This window comes from Parus major, chromosome 19 (assembly GCF_001522545.3).
Source record: "Parus major isolate Abel chromosome 19, Parus_major1.1, whole genome shotgun sequence".
Classification (NCBI taxonomy): domain Eukaryota; kingdom Metazoa; phylum Chordata; class Aves; order Passeriformes; family Paridae; genus Parus; species Parus major.
This window is the reverse complement of record NC_031787.1, coordinates 3,133,138-3,154,733: the sequence shown is the minus strand read 5'-3', so window position 1 is coordinate 3,154,733 and position 21,596 is coordinate 3,133,138. Positions and strand designations below refer to the sequence as shown.

At 46.9% G+C, this 21,596-nt stretch overlaps 1 protein-coding gene across 10 annotated transcripts in view; it reads right to left on the bottom strand.

The window, feature by feature from the left end:
- COL26A1 (collagen type XXVI alpha 1 chain) overlaps positions 1–21,596 on the bottom strand; it is a 168,943-nt gene that overhangs the window by 18,693 nt on the left and 128,654 nt on the right. For all 10 annotated transcript variants that reach the window (XM_033518891.1, XM_033518889.1, XM_033518890.1 and 7 more), the window contains 5 exons: positions 18,028–18,089; positions 9,239–9,392; positions 6,688–6,732; positions 4,958–5,074; positions 3,611–3,763 (listed from right to left, as the gene is read on the bottom strand). In XM_033518891.1, coding sequence (XP_033374782.1) covers positions 3,611–3,763; positions 4,958–5,074; positions 6,688–6,732; positions 9,239–9,392; positions 18,028–18,089 — 531 coding nt within the window. The remainder of the gene's footprint in view (positions 1–3,610; positions 3,764–4,957; positions 5,075–6,687; positions 6,733–9,238; positions 9,393–18,027; positions 18,090–21,596) is intronic.

Genomic DNA, 21,596 nt, shown 5'->3' with positions numbered 1-21,596 from the left:
CAGATCCCTCTAAGGACCACATTTTGTGCCTAAAGCCTGAATGCAAACAGGTATTTATTTGTCTGCTCTTTCTAAACCAATTCATCTTCCCCCTCCTCACAGCCCTGAAACAAAACAACTGAGACTCTTCATGTTCAGGAGGAAAGGTACCCCAGTGAAGTGTGTAATCCAATTAATTTGAGTTTTATTTGACCATGTCAAAACCCATCACAGCTTGGGAGTAAGATGAAATTGGGAAATGAGCATCAAACAGCAGTGAAGGCATTAACAGTTACAGAGCCTTTTGTTTTTAAGGTGATCAACAAAATCAACTGCACATCCACTGAGAGGGGCAGAGGATGGACTGCAAACAACCAGGGTTTAATTTCTGCTGGAGGTAAGTCAGGGATAAAGATTTGGGTTACAAAACATTCCAGTTAAATGGCACATTATTACAATGACAGAGTTACTCCCACAAATCCACCCATCCTGACATTTGACTCAACATTATTTATGAAAGGTGATTCCATGATTGTGACACAAAAGAGAGCTCTGATCAACAACCCCTGGGCTCAGCAGCTCCTGGGCACCTTCCTTCCTCTGCTGCCTGGCCAGGCAGGACTCACCCAGACCCTGGTTTCCTTCCAGCATCAGCTCTCAATGAAACACACTGTGAATGAAATGGGACTGAAGGGTGGTAAAACACAACCCTCATATATTTTTTAAGGGATTGCCTCCATATTCTCATAAAGCAGCAGGAGGAACTTGTATCTCCTTATAAACAGGGACATTCTGGGGCTCTCTGCAGCTGGAGACTGTTAGAGCAGCCACAAAATTGTAACATCAAATGGTAACAGGAATCTCCTGCACTGACCCAGGCTCTGCTGGGCTCAAGAGCTGGATTCTGTTTCAGTGCTCCTGGATACCCCAAAGCAGCAGACAGTGCTTCATTGGAGAAGATCTTGATACTGAATTTGCTCCAGTATCCTATCCAAGCCAAGAGGAAGAGTGAAACCAGTGTGACCTGGTCAGGTAGGAGCACCTATGTTCCCTGGAAGGGGACAGAAACACCCTGAAACAGCCCAGGAATGCCCTGAAGGACTCAGTGAAAGCTGCCCAGGCAGAGCAGCAAAGGCAGCTCAGGGCACACTTTGAAAGGGTTCAGTTTCCTCAATTCCTTTCCTCCTCCCCCTTCACTTCCTCTGCTCTGTTCTCCTTCCTCGGAAAGGCCTTGCTGCACAAATCCCTCTCCCTTGTCACCACTGACATGCAGGACACACAGCTGCTCTGCCTCAGTTTCTCCTTGCTCCCCCTCAGGCTGCCCAGGGGAGTGGTGGAGTTACCATCCCTAAAGTGTTAAAAAATGTGTGCCTGTGGCATGTGAGGACATGGTTTAGTGGTGCTGGGTTGATGGCTGGACTTGATCTTGGAGGTCTTTTCCAACAGTGATGATTCTATGAAAACAGGTTAATTTTATTTCATGTGTCCTTTGCAGAGCTTTGAGATGTAAGAAAACAGCCCTCAAGAGTGAGATTTACATTCTTTTCTCTGACTATTCCCTAGGAATCATCACTGTTAGCACAAGGAATAGGTCTCAGCTGGCTCTAGACCATGTACCTGATCACTCATTTTTAAGTGGCAGGGAAAGTGAGAGATCCAGCAGTGGGAACAGCAGCTCAGCTTCTGGCCAAGGGCTGAGGTTTCTGACTAAGGGATAAATTCCCCCATTATAGCCTTGATTTGTTGAGACAGGATGGAAATGAAGTAATCCTGTCTTCATTTTTTTCTGCTACCTGATCTGGAGGGAGAAAAATGGGACCATTTCTTTTACCACAGCACAGGGAAACTGTGAGAAAATATTTGTCTCCTCATTCCTGGCTTCTGCCTGTGGATAAATATTGCCAACAGGAACTTGTTGCAATTAATGAAGGCACAGGCATTAACCATGTTCAGGCAGAACCAAACTCTGTGTAATAACAATAACCTGATACAGCTCTCACATCTCATTCCCATTACCAGGAATATGCTTCCCTCTGCTGTCGGCAGCTGGAATTTTGTGTTTATAGTTTTCAGATGTGCTCCTTTCAAAACAAGTAAATACATCTTTTAAAAATCTAAACAGAATTTACAAGGCTAAGTTTTACTGGTGACAGAGGATCAGCTTTCCACCAGCCTGTGGGAGGCAAAATCAGCCAACACAGAGGCAAAATAGTAAGAAAATAGACTTGGTATTACCAGAACATTGTCAGATAACTTATACTTGCAGCTGAGTTTGTATTAAGAAAAACTGTCATAAAGTTTTGGGCTACTCCTTCTGCAAAGCAGGAAATCCACAGGCATGGAGGGAGGAATGGAACAGTCACCATCTCCTCACTGCTCTCAAGTCCATGTGGCTGCCCAGTGCTGCCAGACATGATAGAAATAATTATCCACCATTTATCCTCTTCCCATTTGGGCACAATTCTGAGTTCACCCTTCTCACACATCAGCTGGGAAAGCTGTGCAATCAAAGCCTGTATTCACTTTTAAATTTACCCACTGCTTCACAAGGAAGAGTTTAATTCAAAGGGTGGTTGGAGGGAGGGGGAAGCAGCAGCACTCAAACCATCCTTGGGGATCACTGGAATAAAAGGCAGAATGGCCCCGTTTGGTGTGACCCTGAGAGGAGTGAGGAGACTCTAATAAAAACCTTCCTTCTTCAGGCTGATGACTGCAGCATGTTGATGTGTATTTTGTGAAAATCTTAGTATAGAACCTGAGTTATTCATCCTGCCCATACACCCTAAGTAACTGAATACAAAATCGAGCTGTTAAAAGTTCTTCCTAAATTAAAAATACATCTGTTCACTTGGGGGAAAAGGAGTCTGGAGAGCAGAGTGGGTGGAAGGGAAGGGAGAGCTCGAGATAACTGTCAGACATGGGGAGACTTAGTAATCCTTGGCTGTAACTAAGAGAAGTGAGCTCTGAAGCTGGACAGGAGCAGCAGAGCTGGGGAAGAGGCACAGCTGAAGTCTGGGGGAGTGGAGATGGGAGACCTGACAGAGCTGGGGCTCCAGGAGTTCCCAGAGCAAGGGGAGACAGCTGAACTCTGCTTCCTCACTATTACCTGCCAGCCACACAGGGCTGGACCAGGAGAATCAAGCCCAAATCTGAGAGCATTCCAATCCAAGTGCAGGATGTGCCTTTCCTAGAAAGCTTTTTCAAATCAAATTGATTTGATTTGTTCAAATATAATTTTATATTTTTTAAATCAGCATAAGCACAAAGAAACCCTGTCTGTCATTTCACCAGAGACTCTTCCCAGCAGCCACTCCTGATGGAAGCTTACAGGACACCAAGCTGCCCTCCCAAAGCTGTGATGAACCTAAAGAAACAGGCACAGAGAACAAAATCCTCCAAACCCTGCTCTCACTGACAGTTTAAGTTGTTCTTCATTTTGGAGAGGTGAACCCCCTGGAGCTTCCAAGATATTCCACCTTGAACAGGAATTTCCAAGAGACCCACACAATGCAGGCAGATTGTCCAGCTGCTCCCAGAGCCTGGCAGGGAGGTGGGAGCAGAGCTGAGCTGCTCTGTGCCTGCCACTCTGCTGGTGCCACAGGACAACATGGGAATTGAGGAGGGAACTTACTTTCTTTTTCAGCTGTGGGCTGGAGTGAGTAGAGAACCCCTTGCTGGAAGGTGAGAGGGAGGCTTGGGGTGGCTGGTGGCCCTGGAGGACCTGGGGGCCCTGGGATCCCAGTTTCTCCTGGAAGTCCTCTTGGTCCTTGAGGTCCCAGCATCCCTGTGCAGAGGCAGGAGAGGATGTGTTAATGCCTTTGGGGATGTGCTAATAATGCTATCATGTAAAAAGGGAACAAAAATACAAAGGATTTATGTCCTGAACTACTGCTGTGGGAATCAGAGGGGTGAGGAAAATAGAAACAGCTTCCCCATTTACCTCTTTTTTTTTTTTTTTTTTTGTTTAGCATCCTCCTCTGCAAAGGAGAGAGCTTGACTTGGCTCAGAGGTGCTGCCTTTGAGCAGCACAATTGCTGAAAGAGTGGAATCTCCCCTCTCCCTGAGTGAGAAACTACAGGCAGCAAAGTGTGAAATCAAATCCTCTTTCCCTCCAGGTACACCTGTGTCCCCTCCTTGCCAGGAAAGCTGGGGAAGCACAAGGGAAGCAGAGTCAGTCCAGGAGCAGACAGATCACATGTCCTGTGGGGCTGCAAGGCTCTTGTTGCAAACTGAGAAACCAAAAGAGGCAGACACATCCTTGGCCAGACTTTGGCCACTGACAGCTTGCCAGAAAGTGCCAAAAAGTGTTCAGGGCTGCTCTCACATTTAAGGCATGTTCAGGGTTTTAAATCTTACCCAAGCTCAGGCTCACAAGGCACAGCCTTTTGGACACAGAGCACAGAGCCTGAGGTCTGGCACCTATTGTACAGTATCACCTTCATCAAAACATTCAGGAACATTTGGGGAATGAAGAAAGACTCCTAGCTCAGGAATGGAGTGTTCTGTGAAAGAATGGCCTCCTAACCTTTTCCCTTAACATACAAAAGCATCATTAGTTTGACTTCCTGGCATCTGACAGCTTGACACAAATGGTGGAGAAAAAAGGGAGTTAAAACAGGCACCCAGTGAGAGGGTTAAACAGGGAGTGCTCTGCTCCAAAGGCTGACAGGTCACAGGCTCTTTCTTACAGCTCCTGAGCAGGATGGGGAAACATGATCCTCCTCTGCAGCTTTCTGGGACAGGCTCTCTCCAGCTCCACAGGAAATCCCAGGGTCTGTCATTGCTCGTGCAGGTGGTTGTCTGCCCTGGGAGCTCCTGGCTGACTCCAGCTGCCAGGGGACTCACTGGAATGGATTTGATACCAATTGAAGATGCTCAAATCTTGCGTGTCTGGCCTTCCCTGAGCTGCTGTCACAGACAATTTGTATGAAGTGAAACATCTCCTGTCACAGCAGCACTGCTCTTCTCCAGGACTCACCTGGTGGCCCTGCTGGGCCCCTCTCACCAGGCTGTCCCTTCTCTCCTTTCGGCCCTGGTGGTCCTGGGAGCCCAGTGGGTCCAACTGGGCCCGGGGGACCAACCTGTCCTGGAATCCCTGAAAATGTTCAGAAAGGAAATTAGCTGGAAGTTAGGGCACTGCTGAGGTCAGAAAGGCTTCAGCAACCTCAAAACCAGAGGAGAGGGACTCAGTGATGCAAAGAGGGAGAAGTGCAGCAGGGCACAGACAGGGTGCCAGGAGCTGTCTGACAGGTAGGCCAGACAAGCCAGACTGGACCTTGCTTCTCCTCTTCTTCCTTCAATCCTGAAAGGAAAAAGCACATCCCCATGCACAAGGCCCTCCCCAAAAGTCAGCAGGATGTGCACCTCCAGCTGGGATGTGCTGGGTGCACACTGTTCCCCTCCCAAGTCCTGAATGGCTCTGGGCAGGGTCTGGGTGTCCTTTGCTGGGTTCCTCCAGACACACATGAACTCCAGGGCCATCCCAACATAACAAAATACACAAAATAGATTTGCCAAAGAAAATCAAAGCCTGTCTCCCACTTGTTCTGTATACATCACCCAGAGGTTCTGTATCAATGATGTTTCCCTGGTTTCTCCTGTGTTCATTCATCTCACAGGATCTCTGGGCTGTGCACAAGTTTTTTCATCCCAAAGTGACATTAATTCCTTCCATTTCTGCAGGAACTGGATGTCAGTAATGTATTTCACTGTGTGGGTCAGAACATTCCCTCACTTGTGTAAATCACCCTCAATCCTTCAGTCCAACCTTATAACTCAATCCCATGAAGTCCTGCAGACCATGAGCAATCATTTCCTGCAGCATCCTCAATCCCACTGCTGCAGCAGAGCTTTAGAGAAACTGGCACTTCCTTCCCTGGAGGGGGAAGTGCTGAAGGGAAGGCTGGGAGAAGCAGCACTGGGTAATGTGTCAGGCAAGTGTTCATGATGGTGACAAATGGTGTTACCAGCCTAAAAGAGACAAGTGCAGCAGGGGGAAGAAAGAGGGAAGGATTCAGGGAAAAGAGGGGAGAACAAATCTTCAGCTGGCTTAAATCAGTTCTGCTGCAGTGGCACTGATTCCAGAGGGTTGAAGCCCATGGTAAGAGTTTATCCTCCAAATAATATGAAGCAAAAGACCACAGGAAAAATATTTTTAAAAAAGCAGAGGGTGAGTAATTTACTGCTGGAAACCAAATCAGGTGTGCAGAGACCTGGATTTTCTTCCTGGCTCTGTCATTAACCTGCAACACACCATCTGCTCCCCTCCTTCCCCAGGGTTTTCCCTGCACAGGAGCTGCTCTGTTAACATGGAGCTTTGGAAAGTGATGTCCTGACATCCCCAGAGGCTCCTGGTGCCCCTGGCAGGTGGTACCAGCTAGAGAAGAGTTTTCTCCCATCACTCAGGACATGCCCTGCTGGCTCTGGCCACATGTGCTTCCATGATTTGCCTCTCCATCAGACAGTGCTGTCCATCCTTTATGTGCTGGGAATTCATGTCTCAGAGGTGATAAAAGTGGTGTTTGGCCTCTCCAACCAAAGCAGCCCATGATCAGATAAAACCCAAAGAACAAACTCAGCCTCTCCATCTGTGAGGCTCCAAAGAGTTCCTGGCCACAGGACCCTTCTGCTTTTTGGGATGTAAGTACAGGACTGGGCATAACAATGATTTGTGCTGTGAAAGAGAAATAGCAGAAACTATGAACTTACCCTGTGGTATCAGCTGCTCCTCTGCACCTCTGTGTCCTTTAGCTTCTGTATAAGAAGGATTAAAAAAAAAAAAAAGGTTAAAAAAATGAAAAAGGAAAAAAAAAAAGAATAGGAGAAAAAAAGAGAAATATGAAAAATTAGGTCTCCTGCTGCCAACTGGCTCAGCCAGAGTATATATATTATCTTAATACTCAGAAAAATGTATTCTGTTGATTAACAAGCTGATCAGAAAGGCCAGTGGTGCAGCTGTTTCAACAGCACTGATTGCTTTTAAATGATTGTCTATCCTCAGCCCTGTCACTCACAGAAGGAATAACCACCCTCATAAACAGTAGCAAGTTTTCCTGGACCTCAGCCTGGAGAGGCATCAGCCAACCCAGAGCTATGGGGTCATCCAGAAACACTTCCAGCACTCACAGCACCCTGTCCATATCACCCACCTTTGAGCCAGGCCCCAGCATCCTGCCCTTGGTCCATCCAGCCTGGTGGCATGCAGGGTAGGGCTGGGATTTGTTTTGGCTGAACACCCAGAAGCAGGGCAAAGTAGGGAATGTTTCACAAAAGGCTCAGGGGAAGGGGTGGGAGGGACAGAGGCTGAGCTTTCCACAGCCCCAAATCACCCAGGACACTCAGGCTTGACTTCCACCTACTCCAATATCCCACATGATGAAAGATCTCCTGAGAGCTCTGTAAGGGAACCTGGGGGCAGCTTTGAGCAACAAGTCACAGCACGGTGTTGAAATGTAAAATGGGCAGTTCCCCTCCATCCTAAATTGTGTGGAGTTCCCTTCAGTCCACCAAAATCCATGCTGAGTTATTTTGGCTGGCTTTGAATCACGGACACAGAGTGGTGTGGGGAGGGAAGGAGGCCAAATATGGACCCAGATCTACAAAATATCCCCACAGCTCTTTAGCAAAGCAAGTATTTGAAGCCCACAGAGGCTGAGTAGGGGCTCCAGCAGGCAACCACGTGTCAATGAGCAACTGAACTGATTATTTCTCATTGCTGAAAGACACTGTCCTGGCTCAAAACGCTCCAGTGCATTCCTGATCCCTTTATTACACCATGGTTATTATTCCACACCAGGTTAAATCAATCAAGGCCAGAAAAACAAAGGGTAACAGTGAGCAAGGACTACACCTGGTAGCACACACACAGCCTGGAATCTGGCTGACACAACAGGCTCACACACAGCTCAGACATCACCACCTGCTCTGGGAGGTGACCACCAGTGACCACCTGGCTTTGCTGCAGGGGGGAAGGTGCTGAGCCTGCTCAAAGAGCTGCAGAGAAGCTGGTCTGCTTGGCAGCACTGCCAGAAGCCTGGGGGAGAGGAGCCACTGCTCTGTGCCCAGCAGGACATGAGGAGCCTCCACGAGGAGAGGACTTGGCATGGAAGGCCCAGAGTCACCAGCATTTTGCTGGGCTGGCTTTGGTGCAGCAAAAGTGCAGGTGCAGAGACACTGCCACAGCAAAAATAAATGAGATGGAAAGGGCAGAATGAGCATATAATGGACATGGGGGGAAATGCTTTAATTCAGTTCCTGGCAGCTGTGGCTCTGGTTCTGAGACTACTTTGCAGAACATATTGTTAGTGAACCTCCCTCTATGTTGTGGCATCATGTCAAATCATAAACAGAAATGACATCTGGACTGTTTTGGTTGCTCCAAGTCTGCTGCAGTCAGGAAGGGCTGCCATAATAAACTGCTTGGGCTGAAAAAATTAAAAGAAAGAAAAAAAAAAAAAAAGAAGAAGAAAAAAGCAAAGTAGGCCCTAAAGAACTGCTCTGGGAGCAAGCAAAGCAACAGACAGACAGGGCTTTGGAAGCAGAGAGCAGGGATCTTGAAAAAAGATGCCAAGGTCAAGAGAATTCAATGCATGGGGATCTGTCTGGCCAAATGGGCTCACAGGGAGACTTCCTTGTATTTTTTTTTCATGCCACAAGAGGGATCATAAAACAGCCTGTTGTGTTTATGGCAAATTTAGAAAATATAAAGCAGACTGCAACTGATGGTGCTATTGATGGGAAAGTTTTTGTCCTAATAAAACCAAGAATGACCTGTGCAGCCCATTCCTTTGCCCCCAGCACTGCTCCCAGACCAGGAAATGCTGCATTTGGTGCTCAGTAGGTTGGGAACTGTCCCACTGTGTCCTGATGGCTCTCTGGAGTTTCCTCAGGAATGTTTTGATGTGTCCAGGCCTCAAAATCCACAACCTTTGGACTTAAATCAAGCCCAGTGAAACACACAGGCAGGCAGAGTGGCCTTGCTGGGGTTAACAGAACCTGAACAGACCCAAATTCAGCTCCCAGCAGATGTTTGTGCCAACAGAAATAAGAGCTGCCACCACAGCTGGCAAAATGCAGCTTCATCATTTCTTCTTTGGACATCCCTGCTCTGCTCTGGCTGAGCTCAAGGAAGAGCAGAGACCTCCCAAGCCCTCTCCTCTGCACCTTGCAAGGACAGAGCAGACCCAGACTGCTTTTTAGCTACCCCAAAGGTATCGTGTATGTAGGATGGGTGATTTGGTGAAGAGCAGGCCAGGCTTACCACCAGATCCCACGGTTTTCCTCAGGACAGTGCCGGGGTTCAGCAGGGGAAAGGCGTCCGGCAGCAGCTCGTCGTACCACGTGGCTGTGGTGCCGGTGATGGGCAGGTTGTTCTCCAGGGCTGGGCTCCTCTCTGCAGCCTCCAGCAGCAGGATCTGCACAGGCCAACGTGGGGAACACAGACAACGTCAGCTGGGTCTCACAGCAAGGTGCTCACAAGCCCAGAGTGTGGACCCTTCACTTAAGAGTTGGACTGGATGGTCCTCCTGGGTCCCTTCCAGCTCAGAATATTCCATGATCTGTGACCTGGATGGTTTCAGTCATGGTCTCAATTCCTGAGGAGGTCCTGAAACTCCTCTTCTTGCCAGATGAGGCTGGGAATAACTCTGCTCACAGACCATGGGATTTTGGCATAAAAGCTTTATTGGTTTTAGGAAATCAGCATCAATTAGTTAGGAAGCTGCTGTGCTAATTGTGCCTCCTTGGGCAGGACTTCACTGTCTCCAGAGGGACTCAGCCTCATGTGGGATTGTCCCAGGTGAGAAACACGAGAGCAGAGACTGAAGCTGCTGTTGGGGACACAACATTTCCCTGGTGCTCAAACCCAGAAGATCTGAAATTACTGAGAGCTGGGATGAGGTGAAGGGCTGTACCTGCAGGCAAACTGAGGACAAGTACTGGTTGTAAAAGCACAAATACCAACCAAATTAAAGATGATGGAGAAGGTGAAGCTTTTAAAGAGTTGAAGTGCTTTAACTTTGAAGAAAACAAAAACAAAATAAAACAAAATTCAGGCTATTTACTCAAGGAGTTCTGCTTAGAAGCAACAGGATATTATTAAAACTCCCAGCTGTTTCTAGGCCTTGCAAACACACAACCTTCAAATAAACCCAGGTGTTCAGGCCATTTACAACCTTCTCTCCTTGGCAAAGTGACCCCGCATTCCCCATATGATCCAGGCTGTCCATCAGGCTCTGCTCCCTGCCCACTGTGAAACTGGGAGTTGGTCTCTAACATGGGAACATTTTTCAAGGCATGCAACACTGAGGTTTGTTACAGCATCATCTTTTCCTGTTTGAAAACCACCTAAGCAATACTAATTTAGGGATAAGGGAAATAAAAGGGAATATGGCTCAAACTTTCCATTAAATCCCTAGAAGTTTCAGCTTTTACATACTGTGTTGTCTTTATATAATGAAGTCACACTGCAATTATAAATGAGAGTGACTTGGCTCCGCTTGTTTGTTTTTAACTTACAATTATTACAAGGTTTATCACTTCTTTATTGCAAGGCCTGGTGAGAGCCAGTACTGCAGCAGTGCCAGAAATGATGAACTTCCTGCAGAATGTACTGGCCTGATGGGGGTGAATCAGAAACTAATTAAACTGGGAGCTGGGTTAAGTGCAAGGGAACTGAATCTCACTCCTGCAAACAAGCAAAATTCTTCCTTTATTGCAAGGATCTTTATTTACAGATCTGCTTTCTGAGTACAGCAAAAAGGAGTAAGGTCACAATGCTTTTCTTCACCAGGTTTGACTGATGCCAGGCAGGAGGGAATCAGTTCCATCTGCCTTTTGCACTCTGTGCTCCCACCAATGATTTATTTGTCAGACTTTCCAGGAAACGTGTTATCAGTTCAACAAACACTTAAGCATGTGCCTTACCATAACTGTGCTTAACTCCCATTGCCATGGGACTCAAGTGTGAGCTGAAGACCTTTTCTAAATCACTTCATTTTATTTATTATATCATCCTTTTACTTCCCCAGCAAACACCTGGATGTTGCCAAAATGTGCTCGGGCAGAGAGGCAGAGTAACCCTGGAGGTGGCAAATCAGAGGGGCTGCAGCCAGGGCAGGGGTGGGATGCTCCTGCTGTGAGGAAGGGGCACACAGGGGCTGTCTTGGACAGTGTTCTGCAGAGCTGTGGGAACAGGGATATTAAATCACTGCAGCCATGCTCAGGGCCCAGCAAACCACAGGGGCCCGTGGCCCTCGCGGGCGGCGCGAGCACGGCTCTGCCGAAGGTCGCATCTGGAGTGGAACGGCTCCAAATCATTTTTATGGGTGATAATAAAAATGTGTTACCACATAATCAACACAAAACAGTGGCAACAGTATCATTTTCATTAAAACAACATGTTTTAAATGAGCACTCTGCTGATAAATGCTGTAAAAGCTGTAAAGCCATGCACAGGATAATCCAGCATGCACTGTTATAAATTGACTATATATACTTTGCAGTCATTAAGGCCCAAACCATAGTAACAAGTTTATTTTCCCTGGGCACGAAATGATAGAGGTCAGGAAGTCTCCAGACTTGAAATTGCTGAGAAATTCTAGTTTTTATGATTAGGACTGAAGAAATGCCCAAAAGAAATAAAGCAGAAAGAAGAGAGCTCTCACATCCGTGAGATCCACAGAGCCAAACTAAAGAAGGAGAAGCACAAGGGATTTAGTCACATTCAAAAATCTCAAACTACACATGGCTCTTTCAACAAGGAGTGTCCTCTCACAGCTCACACAGCACAGAGCACAAGTGGGCTCCTTACACATTATTGCAATAGCACTGGAGCCATTCATCCATTTTCTGTCACGTTCTGTTTTTCTTAAGGCTGCCATTGCTGTAGTCAGGGGACTTGAGGAGAATTCCCACTTTCATTAAATAAAAAAAAAGAAAGTTTCGAGCCCTCTGAGTAAACTGCTGGAAAATGATACCACAGAGGCTCACAGCCAGAAAGAAAATTAGCAAAATGTGCAGTGTATTAAAGTCTCAGTACTAAAATCTTGGTATTTTCTAGTCAATAGGGTTGAGGTAGAGAGAGGGATAACATCAAGGGAAGAATGTGTGGTTTTCACAGGGAATCCTCATTGCAAGCAGTGCCCACCTGTGTTCCTGCTACAACTTCCAACACAAAAGTTCTGCTTCCATGAAGAATGGGGGCAGAAAACACCCTCATGCCACCAGATAAATGAAATAGGTCCTGCAGTCATGGGTGATGTCACTCAGCACCCAGGCAGGGAAGGCAGAGAGGAGGACAATGGTTGCTGCCTGTGCTGCCAGGACAGCAGATCCATGCAGGACACAAAAAGCCCTTTCCTCCCCACCTTGCACTGTGCAGTCAGAGTTGAAGGACGGCCTCAAGTCAGCAAAACACTCAAACTTTTGTCTTTCTGCGCAAAACAAAGGAAAAACTCAAATCAGCCTAAATGGCCATGCTGAACCGGAGCCTCTGGCAAGAGAGGTCCCAGCAGCACGAGGGTTTGTGGCTGGCTCCAAACCCCACGGCTCAGACACAGCACAGCTGGGTCAGGAGGTTGGAAGGGGCTGTGCCAACAGCACACAGGAGCGTGGGGATCCATCGTGCCCTGGGCAGAGGCTGCTGCCTGCAGGATCAGCTGTGGCTCCCAGGGCAGGCTCTGCCTCCTGCTCCATTCCCAGGGCTCCAAGCCTGGCTGCGGATCCCACTCCACTCCCGGCCCTCTGCGGGGACACGAGCGTTGTGTGCCTGGAGCTCAGTCCCAGCTTACTCAACCCACCTCCTCCTTTCTCATTTGCCAGCATAAACTTTCTCAACTTCAGACAAATACCACATTTCTTGCGTCAGATCAAAAGCTCAGGCCAGGGACACTGGAAACGGGAGGACGGTTTTCATCTTCTTGAGATGTTCGGTGTCAGAGGACTTTTTTTGGCTTGTAGTGGCTTTCCAGAACCCTATTTTTGTTGTTCCCACTCATCAAAAAAAGCTTTGACAAAGGCAGCCTCCTCCCATCATCTGTCCTCCGCTCACATTCCTGATGTCCTGTAACTAGGTAGGTGTTAGACACAAGGGAAGAGCAGCCAGGCTTCCAAAGATTTCAAAGTTGATATGACACGGCTCAGAATGCTTTTTCTTTGGATAAAAATCCAGATGGATATTATTAATTAATAAACAGGGATATTTGGTCTCTTGAAGCTTCGGTGGAATTAACTCCCTTCCATCCCTCTCTAAAGAGGAGGAAAAGACACTGCATGAATCCAGCTCATCAGCTAAAAATTCCAGTGTAAAGTAAGATTCCCTTGATCTTGTGGAGACACAAGCTGATTAATAATGCTAAATTGCATAACTTGTTGAACATATCTTTCTTCATAGCAAATTATTTGGCAATATAAGGGTTTTTTAATCATTCAACAAGACAGATCTAAACAGGGAGTTTAACAAAATGTGATGGGGAATGGTCTCTCTCTCATAGCAATGAGGGACCTGTGAACACAAGGATCCAGCACAGACACAAGTGCTTGGTTTCAAAAGCCAAAAGACATCCAGGAAGTGTCTGCCAGCATCTGAGGACTGGGTGACTTCAGAGAGAACCTGTGTGACTTCAAACTTACAACATCTGAGAGGCTTTGGCCAAAGGGACAAGATAATTAGCACAGGAGGAGTTTTTGTTGCACTGGTAAATTAGGGGGGAGCACTAGCTGATGTCATTGCAGTGACTCAGGGCAGAGCAAAAGTGAAGTGATGTCATCAGATAATGCAGAGAAGACAGAAACATGGACCAAAGGCTTCTGTCAGGTAGCACAGTTCTTGTTCTTAAGACTGCTACAAGATTTCCAAAAACAGGATGGAAAATGCAACTCTTTCCTCAGCAGGAACCTTCTGGAGGGGAATCAGGGCAGAGAAGACACAAAAAGATGTTTCCTTGGTTCCTCCTTGTAAGAATCAGTTAGGAAGTTGCATTTTATTCTTAAGGATATTTGAGTCTTTAACTAACCTACAGAAACTCAGTGTTAAATTAGAAATTTTACAGGGCTTGATTCCAGGTTGTAGCTGCTACCAGAAACCAGCCAATTATTATATGGTTACCTGTGAAACAGTCCAAATTCTCCTTAAATTCAATGTACTGCTGGAGCTGGACAGATTCTGCACAGAGCCATTAGGAAACCTTAGGGATTATTAAGTAAGACACCTTCCTGTTGAGAAAGGAAATACCTGTTTGTGGCTATCCCATACAGAACAGGGAAAATCCATGGAAGTCCTTGAAGTATCAAGCAACTGCTCATGTCCACACTGCAGAGCCAGCAGCAGCCCCACAGCCAAGAAATTCTGCTTCCCCTCCCAATCTCTCTGCCATGTCACAGCACCATGAAACATTTGCTATCTTCCAAATATTTCTCCCCTACAGCAGGGAATTGTTTTACTATCTATCAGAGAAAGGAAAGACAAACTCCATAAAACATCCCAGACAGCTGCCAGTATTTCATGTAACTGCCCTGGAGAAGAGGGAAATACAGAAACATTTCATACAATGATCACATTAAAACTCCAAGTAATGATGCTTTACCATCCAAAGACATGGATAGTGAAGGTGCTGTTGGTAATCTCTCCTAAATAAATGGGCTGATTGCAGAAAAACAGCAATGAATCGATCAAATTCTTTGCACCGTACAAAGATTTTCTTTAAAACCTTTCAGAATCTTCTGTGTGGGGAATCACATTACAGGGACTGTTTTCATGCAAAAACTATGCATGTCATTTATCAATCACACAATGAATCAATCAGACACTGGATATGTAATGCTATCTCCAGGCATTAAAGCTGTGAGTGAAACGCCACGAGCTTCGTAAGAGCGGTGTCAGGAGATAAAGCTGGCTTAGATCAGCTCAGATCAAGCACTGTGCTCCAACTCCAACCCAGACCTGGGATTAATATTGTGCTGCCCAGAGCTCTGTGGTGCTGCTTACTTAGAGAAACTGGGTGAGCAAAATAAGCAGAAATTTGTGTGCAGCTGCCTGCAGCTCTGCCTGCAGCTCTGCTTCCTTTCCAGCCTCTCTCTCTGCCGTGGGTTCCCGACGTTTGTCTGGGCTCAGTCCTGTGACACAGGAGGGCAGCAGCAGGCTCAGGAAATTCAGAAAGGGCTGAACACACTTCCCACTAAGGGGTTGTGCTGGCTCAAGTGAAATCTTTGCTATGAAATAAAAGCAGGGTTTGCTCTGCTGTCCCACCAATGAGGCTCCCGTGGGGTCAGAGGTGTTGTGGGGGTGTAAACTAAGATATCACACAAGAGAAAGAAGGGGTGGCATGTTGAGGCTTGGGGAAGGGGTAGTTTCCTTCCAGTCCACACCATTTCTTGTTCTGGAGCCCAGGATGGTCACCATCCTCCCTGATGGAGATCCTGTGCTCTGTGGATTTCGAGCTCACCATCAATCAAGCTTTCAGAACTCTGGCACTCTGGGTCTGGTGTCCAGCACATGAATTCCATCCTGGGGAGACAACGTGGTAGCTGGAAACAGATGAGGATGGAGCCTGATTCCATTGCCTTCACTCCCTCCCTGCAGAAACACCTCCTACAGGCACTGAGGAAGGTGTGAGGCACGTGAAGAGCTGGTTCTGCTGCAGTTGAGCCACAGCTCAGCCTCTCTCCTCCCCAAGGGCAATAAAAGCACTGGTCCCTCATGAGTCATTTTTCATTTCATTTGCTCTGTGTTTATTTTTGCTTTTCACCTTCTGATCCAACTCTCATATTACTAAAAGCAGAGGGTTACTTTTATTACCTCATTTGGGCACTGATCTTACAATTTGGATGAACCAGCTCACCCTTGTAATAAGAAAGATGAGACCATTGCTGGTTATATCCCCATTTTTCAGGGGGCTGCTATAACAGCTGAAGAGGAGTGGGGAAAGAAGAAACCTCAGGCTGGTCTTTCCCACTGCCATCCTCTGGGCTCACCTTGGTCACTCTGGGCTGAAATTCAAAAGAAGAAAAGCAGCAAAGCACCTCAACTTCACCTCCCTCCAGAGGGAGCAGGACTGTGGCAGGAAAATCCAGCTCTGCTTGTGGGGAAGATGAAATTCCACATCTGCCTTTGCAGAACAAACCTGTAAAAATCCAGTGGGAAACAGCCTCTGGCACTGGCAGAGATGTGTGTGCCCATCCCATCCCTCCTGTGTTCCTCAAAACAGCTTCAGGTTGTTGTGGTGGTGAAATGGGAAATTACAAGAAGACAGTATGGACAGCTGAGAGACAATTTCCCATCCAGATCATCCAGCAAAACAGGGATCTTCCTCCAAAATCCAGAGCAGGAATGCAGACAGCAGCACACAAACATAAGCACCTTTTAAATGATGCTGGCTATTGTTGAATAATAACAACTGAGTTCATTAGATTGCTACAGAGATCAAACTGAACTTAAATTAACCTTGAAAAAAAGGGGGAATCAGCATATTTCTCTTGTGCACAGCACCAGCAGTCATGTACTGTTGCTTCACTCTCTGTTTCATTGCTACAGTCACTTTTTGCAAAGCATCCACAGCTTTTCAAACAAAGTGGAAGCCAAAAGATTGATAAGGACCTTGCTGGGCTGTGCTGCAGAAGGTCTCCTTGCAGAGACATGGTCTTTAGTACTTCAAAAACGAAGGCAGTAACTCATTTTCCTCTGTAAAAGTAAACCCCTTTGATGATCCTTGCTCCCAGCTTGGGTCTGTGTGGGAGCAGAGGGAAGTCAGGAGGAAAACCATCACAGCAACACAAAGTGCCTGACTGCAGCACTAAATCAGAGACACGACACGCTCCGCCTGACTTCCCAAAGGGATTTGGGCAGGTGGAACCTCCTTCCCTCTCCCCAGAATCCTGCCAGGCCCCAGCTGAGGCTGCCATCAGTCCTTACACGTTGTGACCCACACAAGTGCTGAGCAGCACAAGCCAGCAGAGTGAGGAGTGATGTCAGGACAGTCTCTGGTTGTCCTTTTCCAGTGAGCCAGACAGAGAAAATCCTGGAAGGCGAAGAAAGGTACAGCTGGCCACAGCCTGGGAGGGAAGGGCTGATTCACATCTCTCTGAGGCCAGGCCTGTGTCTTTCTTGGATTCAGGATGCACACACAGGGATCACTCACCAGCCCCTCTCTCCTGCACTGCCCCTGCTGCTCAAACCCAGCTCCCTTTTGTCCTTTGCACTACACCAGTTGTTTCCACTCGAACAATCTTGCCCCCAGAATTTCATTCCCCCCACCCCTTCATTTTCCTCTGGTGAAATATAACTGTGAAGGCTTTGAGGAGGCTCCAGACTTCATTTCAGCACAAACAATTCCCAAATTACCATAATATCATGTACTGGCCTCAAAAACACCACACAACCACCACCTCCCTCCACAAAGGTTTCTCCCTAAATTCTTTCATGTCATTGATAAGCATCAGTTAATGAATAATAACAGCAGTAAATGCCTTAAAGGGACCAAAGCATGATAAGTAACAGCAAGGAGTGGGCTGTCACAGGAGGGACCACAGATCAAAGGGGAATGCTGACTCAGCTGCTTTGTTGCTAGGCTGGAACCATTTATCTGAATCCCAGTAGGTAGAAATTAAAACTATTTGTAGGAAAAGAAAAAAAAAAACCCTCCACAATGTGAAGGTCTCCCCCTAATATTTGTCTCCACTAAACTATGAGAGCCTCCCATCCTTCAGAAAAGGGATAAAAAATCAGGACTGGATTGCACTTGAAGAAATACAGCAGAGAAGAGGGAGGGCAGGTGTGACAGGCAAGCAGTGACAAATAAACATGATGGCAACACATGGCATGGTATTTCTGAGCTCTGAGCTTTGTTTTGGAGGAGCAGGACTGAGGCAGGGATGCAGCCACATGGGAAGGGAAGGAGCAGGGCTAGAGGCAAAGAATGTCTGATTTTCTGGGGCAGAACCACTGCCACAGAGAGAAGAGGCACCTGATCTCTCCAGACCTGCCAACTCAACACGTTTTTCACCAGAAACTTTTGGAAATTTTGGTCAAAGAGGAGAATAAAGGCAGCTCCTTACCTTGGCCTCCAGCGTGTTCAGCCTCTCGGTCATATCAGCGAGCCTGGTGCAGTTCATGCATTCTAGAGAGAACAAAACACAGTACTGTGACACTGCCAGGGGCTCTGCATGTCCATCCACAGCTTCAGGCTGATCCCTTTGATCCAAGGCACATGGAAAAGTGGGTCAAGATCAGTAATGGGGGAAAAAAAAATATTCATATTCACTGCACAGGTCACCAGCCACAGCCACGTTACATGAACCTTGTTTGGGGATGTTTAGTGGGGCAGAGTGTGAAATTAAGCTCCCAATATGCAGAAGGCAGATGAAATAAAAATTTGTCTTAAGACTTTTCCTGCTGCCAACCAGCATGCCCTGCTGTCATAGGCAGAGACACTCGTGCTGCCACTGGTGCAGGCTGGTGTGGCACCTGCTTCCACCTCACACGACACCAGGCTGCACAATCTCCATTTAATTCTCTCTCCTCTACTATTTTCCTGATAAAATACCAAGGAAAGCAATGAATACACAAATGCCATTTGTGTGGAGTCCTGCTCCATCCCTGGGCTCCCAGGCCATGTTACCACTCCCAGACAAATGAGACAAAGCATCCATCCCAGGAAATCCAAGGCAGATCTGAGGGCTGATGCAGCCCAGAACTGCAGCATGAAGTGGTTTCCATCCACTTTGCTGCAGAGGAGCAGCAGACACTCAGCAGCCACCAAAGGAGTCCTGACAAGAGGCCTCAGCGAGAGCAAACATTGCCAGAATGAGCTCTGAGTGCAGGTTAAAGTGATTGCTCCCTCCAAAGGACATTCCTTATCTAAACAGAAGGCCTGCTGCTTTGCCTCTGGTTTCATCTCAGCAATTTTAAAGTGAGTGAAGGAGGATAAAGCCCTGAACAGAGATTTAATCAACAAGGCACTTTGCAGCAGAGTGGAACTGCCCACTCCCAGCTCTCAGAGAAGCTTTCCACACTGGACCCCTCACCTCACATGGCTTCTGGAGCCCAGCAGTTCTCAAAAAGGGAAAATGATCTGCAGCATGAAGCATTTCAGAGGACAAACCATCCATATTCAGGTGATGAATCACAGCTCATGCCCCATAGAGGAGAAATCCATTTCTGTGTGCATTTTGTGCTCCTTAAGGGCCAGAGCCTGTTGTCATTGATTGGCCATGGAAGTTTTTAACTCTGGTGTTCCCACAGGGCTGGGAATGTTGACCTGTAGTTCTTGAGCCCCTACCAGACTGCTCAGGAGCAGCTGAGGCTGCAGTGATGCAGAGATCTCGGGGAGCCCACAGCTCCCCTATGGCGAGGAATGGGTGAAGGTGGATTTTGGTCTGAGTGAACACCCCAACACTTGGGTCCAGCTGTTCTCCCCTGTCCTGTCCCCTGTTGCACAAGGTCCCCCAGGGGACCCCTCCAGTCTCTTGCTGGCTTTATGGAGCACATTGCATGCCCTGGTGGTTCTCAGCCACACAAAGACTTGAGTGCATGGCTTGGAAGAACAGGAAGCTGGGCTGTTCCACCCTGGTGATTTACAGGCTAAAAAGATTGTTTGAGTGCTAACAGCAACCCCCTACATCCACTTTCCAAAGGAATTCTCACACTGGCCCTCTATGAGGAGCTGTGTAGCTTCCCAAAGGAGCCAGACATAGATATTCCACCTCATAATACACAAGATTTTGCAGACAAAACATCTGATGCTTGAGGAACACTCAGATGGAAGGATTTCCTCACAGGTTGATACTGACATGGATTTTCTTTTACCCAACAGCAAATAACAAATAACATTTCTTTATTTTTGTTTTTATTTTTGTTCATTTTGATTTTCTACAATAGATCCTGGGCAATATTTTTTGGCTTGAATTAACCCATGAACATACAAGTGCCATAAATGCACTGTCCTGTGGGGAAGGAAATGGGTGAGGCTTGTTTGGTCTGGATCTGCTTGTGATGTGTGAAACAGGGATTTAGTTTCTGTATGTAACTGGCTTCAGGCTTTTGATCTTGCTCATCCCCACAGAAAGATAAGACTGAATAAATTCACTGCTCTCAGGAGCCAAAAGATGCATCAGATGTGTTACAGAGCAAATAAAATAGAGTCCTATTCTCCCTTCTGCTGGCTTGCACATATTAGTAACTCCCACAGGTTTAGAGAGACTGACTTGAACTGTCTGGAAACCATCCCTGCATCTCTGAGATGGACTGACCACTTAAGGTCCCTCTGGAGAGCTCAGCTCATTAAAAAAGGGTTTTTACCACCCCTGTGCAGAGGGGAACCAACCAGCTCCCCAGGGCAAGGACAGGTTCAGGGACAGCACCAGTCCAGCAGCTCTCTCTGCTCTTGAAGAGTGTCTCAAAGAGCCCTCTCAGGTGCATTTGCAACAGGAAAGGTTTGATTTAAATGGGCAAAGTGACAGAAGAGGAGATAAACCAGCAGGGTTGCTGCATGTGACATCTGTACTAATATGATCTTCATGTCAGGGGTGTTGAAACAGGCAGAAAACACAGCTTGGGTCAGAAAGAGAACTACTTCAGTTCAAGCTGGATTTGATCTCTGATCCTTTCTGTTGTGAAATGCCTGGAAACCCAGATCCACACCCAAGGTACTTAGACTGGGCCCAAAAGACATTTAAATAATCAAGGAAGTGGATATTCCTAATGCAGAAGACCTTACTAAGGCAAGAGTCCTGCCAACAAATCCATGTGACATTTATTTATCTGACCAACAGGCAGACAAGGCTTTCAAAGGCAGAGATGAATGCTCAGGGCTGCAGTGTCAGACACTCCATTCAAAGCTCCCTCACAACACACCAGGGACCTGTTCAGGGTCTGGGGTCCACATCTGTCCTTGCAGAAAGCCTCAGAATGGTGGTGACAAATCAAGCTAATAAATATCTTCCTTAACCACGCTGCACTGAAGTATTTAGTGTCTTGATGGCTCGTGGTTCCAAGGCCTGGGACTGTGAAGCTGAATTTTCTGATCAGGGTGAAAGCAATCTGTGTTATTAAAAAGAGCTTAAGAATCTCACATCATTATTTCTCATGGAACAAATATAACAGTGGGGCAAATGCACACACTCTCTGACCTGGGACTGCAGAGCAGACGTTTTCCATATCTGCAGATATCCATCACTTGTTGCTACACAGAACCACAGTTTATTTCCCTTCTACTCTTAGTTGGCAGATTTGTATTTTTCCAGCTAAACTCTGAGAAAGGAGTTGTGATTTCACTCTATGAATCCCAACCTCAAAACACATGGTAGGATTTGTTTTAGAAATATTCCAGCAGGGAGGATAAATAAGTGAGATAATGAACATGAGACAGTACCAGCATATCCTGTGACAGCCAGTCTGTCTCCACAATGTCTCACAGTTACTGTCCCAGCACATCTCTTCCCTTCCCATTCCTCCTTTCAACTGGAATGCAACTGGAAGGATGGAAAATTCTAATGCAGAGGAGACGTGGAAGACTTCATAGGTACTCTGTACCAGCTGTGACCCCCTTAACCCTGACACAAAGGTTGATATGTTCGACCCATCTTTGATTAAAGATGAGCCTCCAGTGCCGCAACTTTGCCAACAG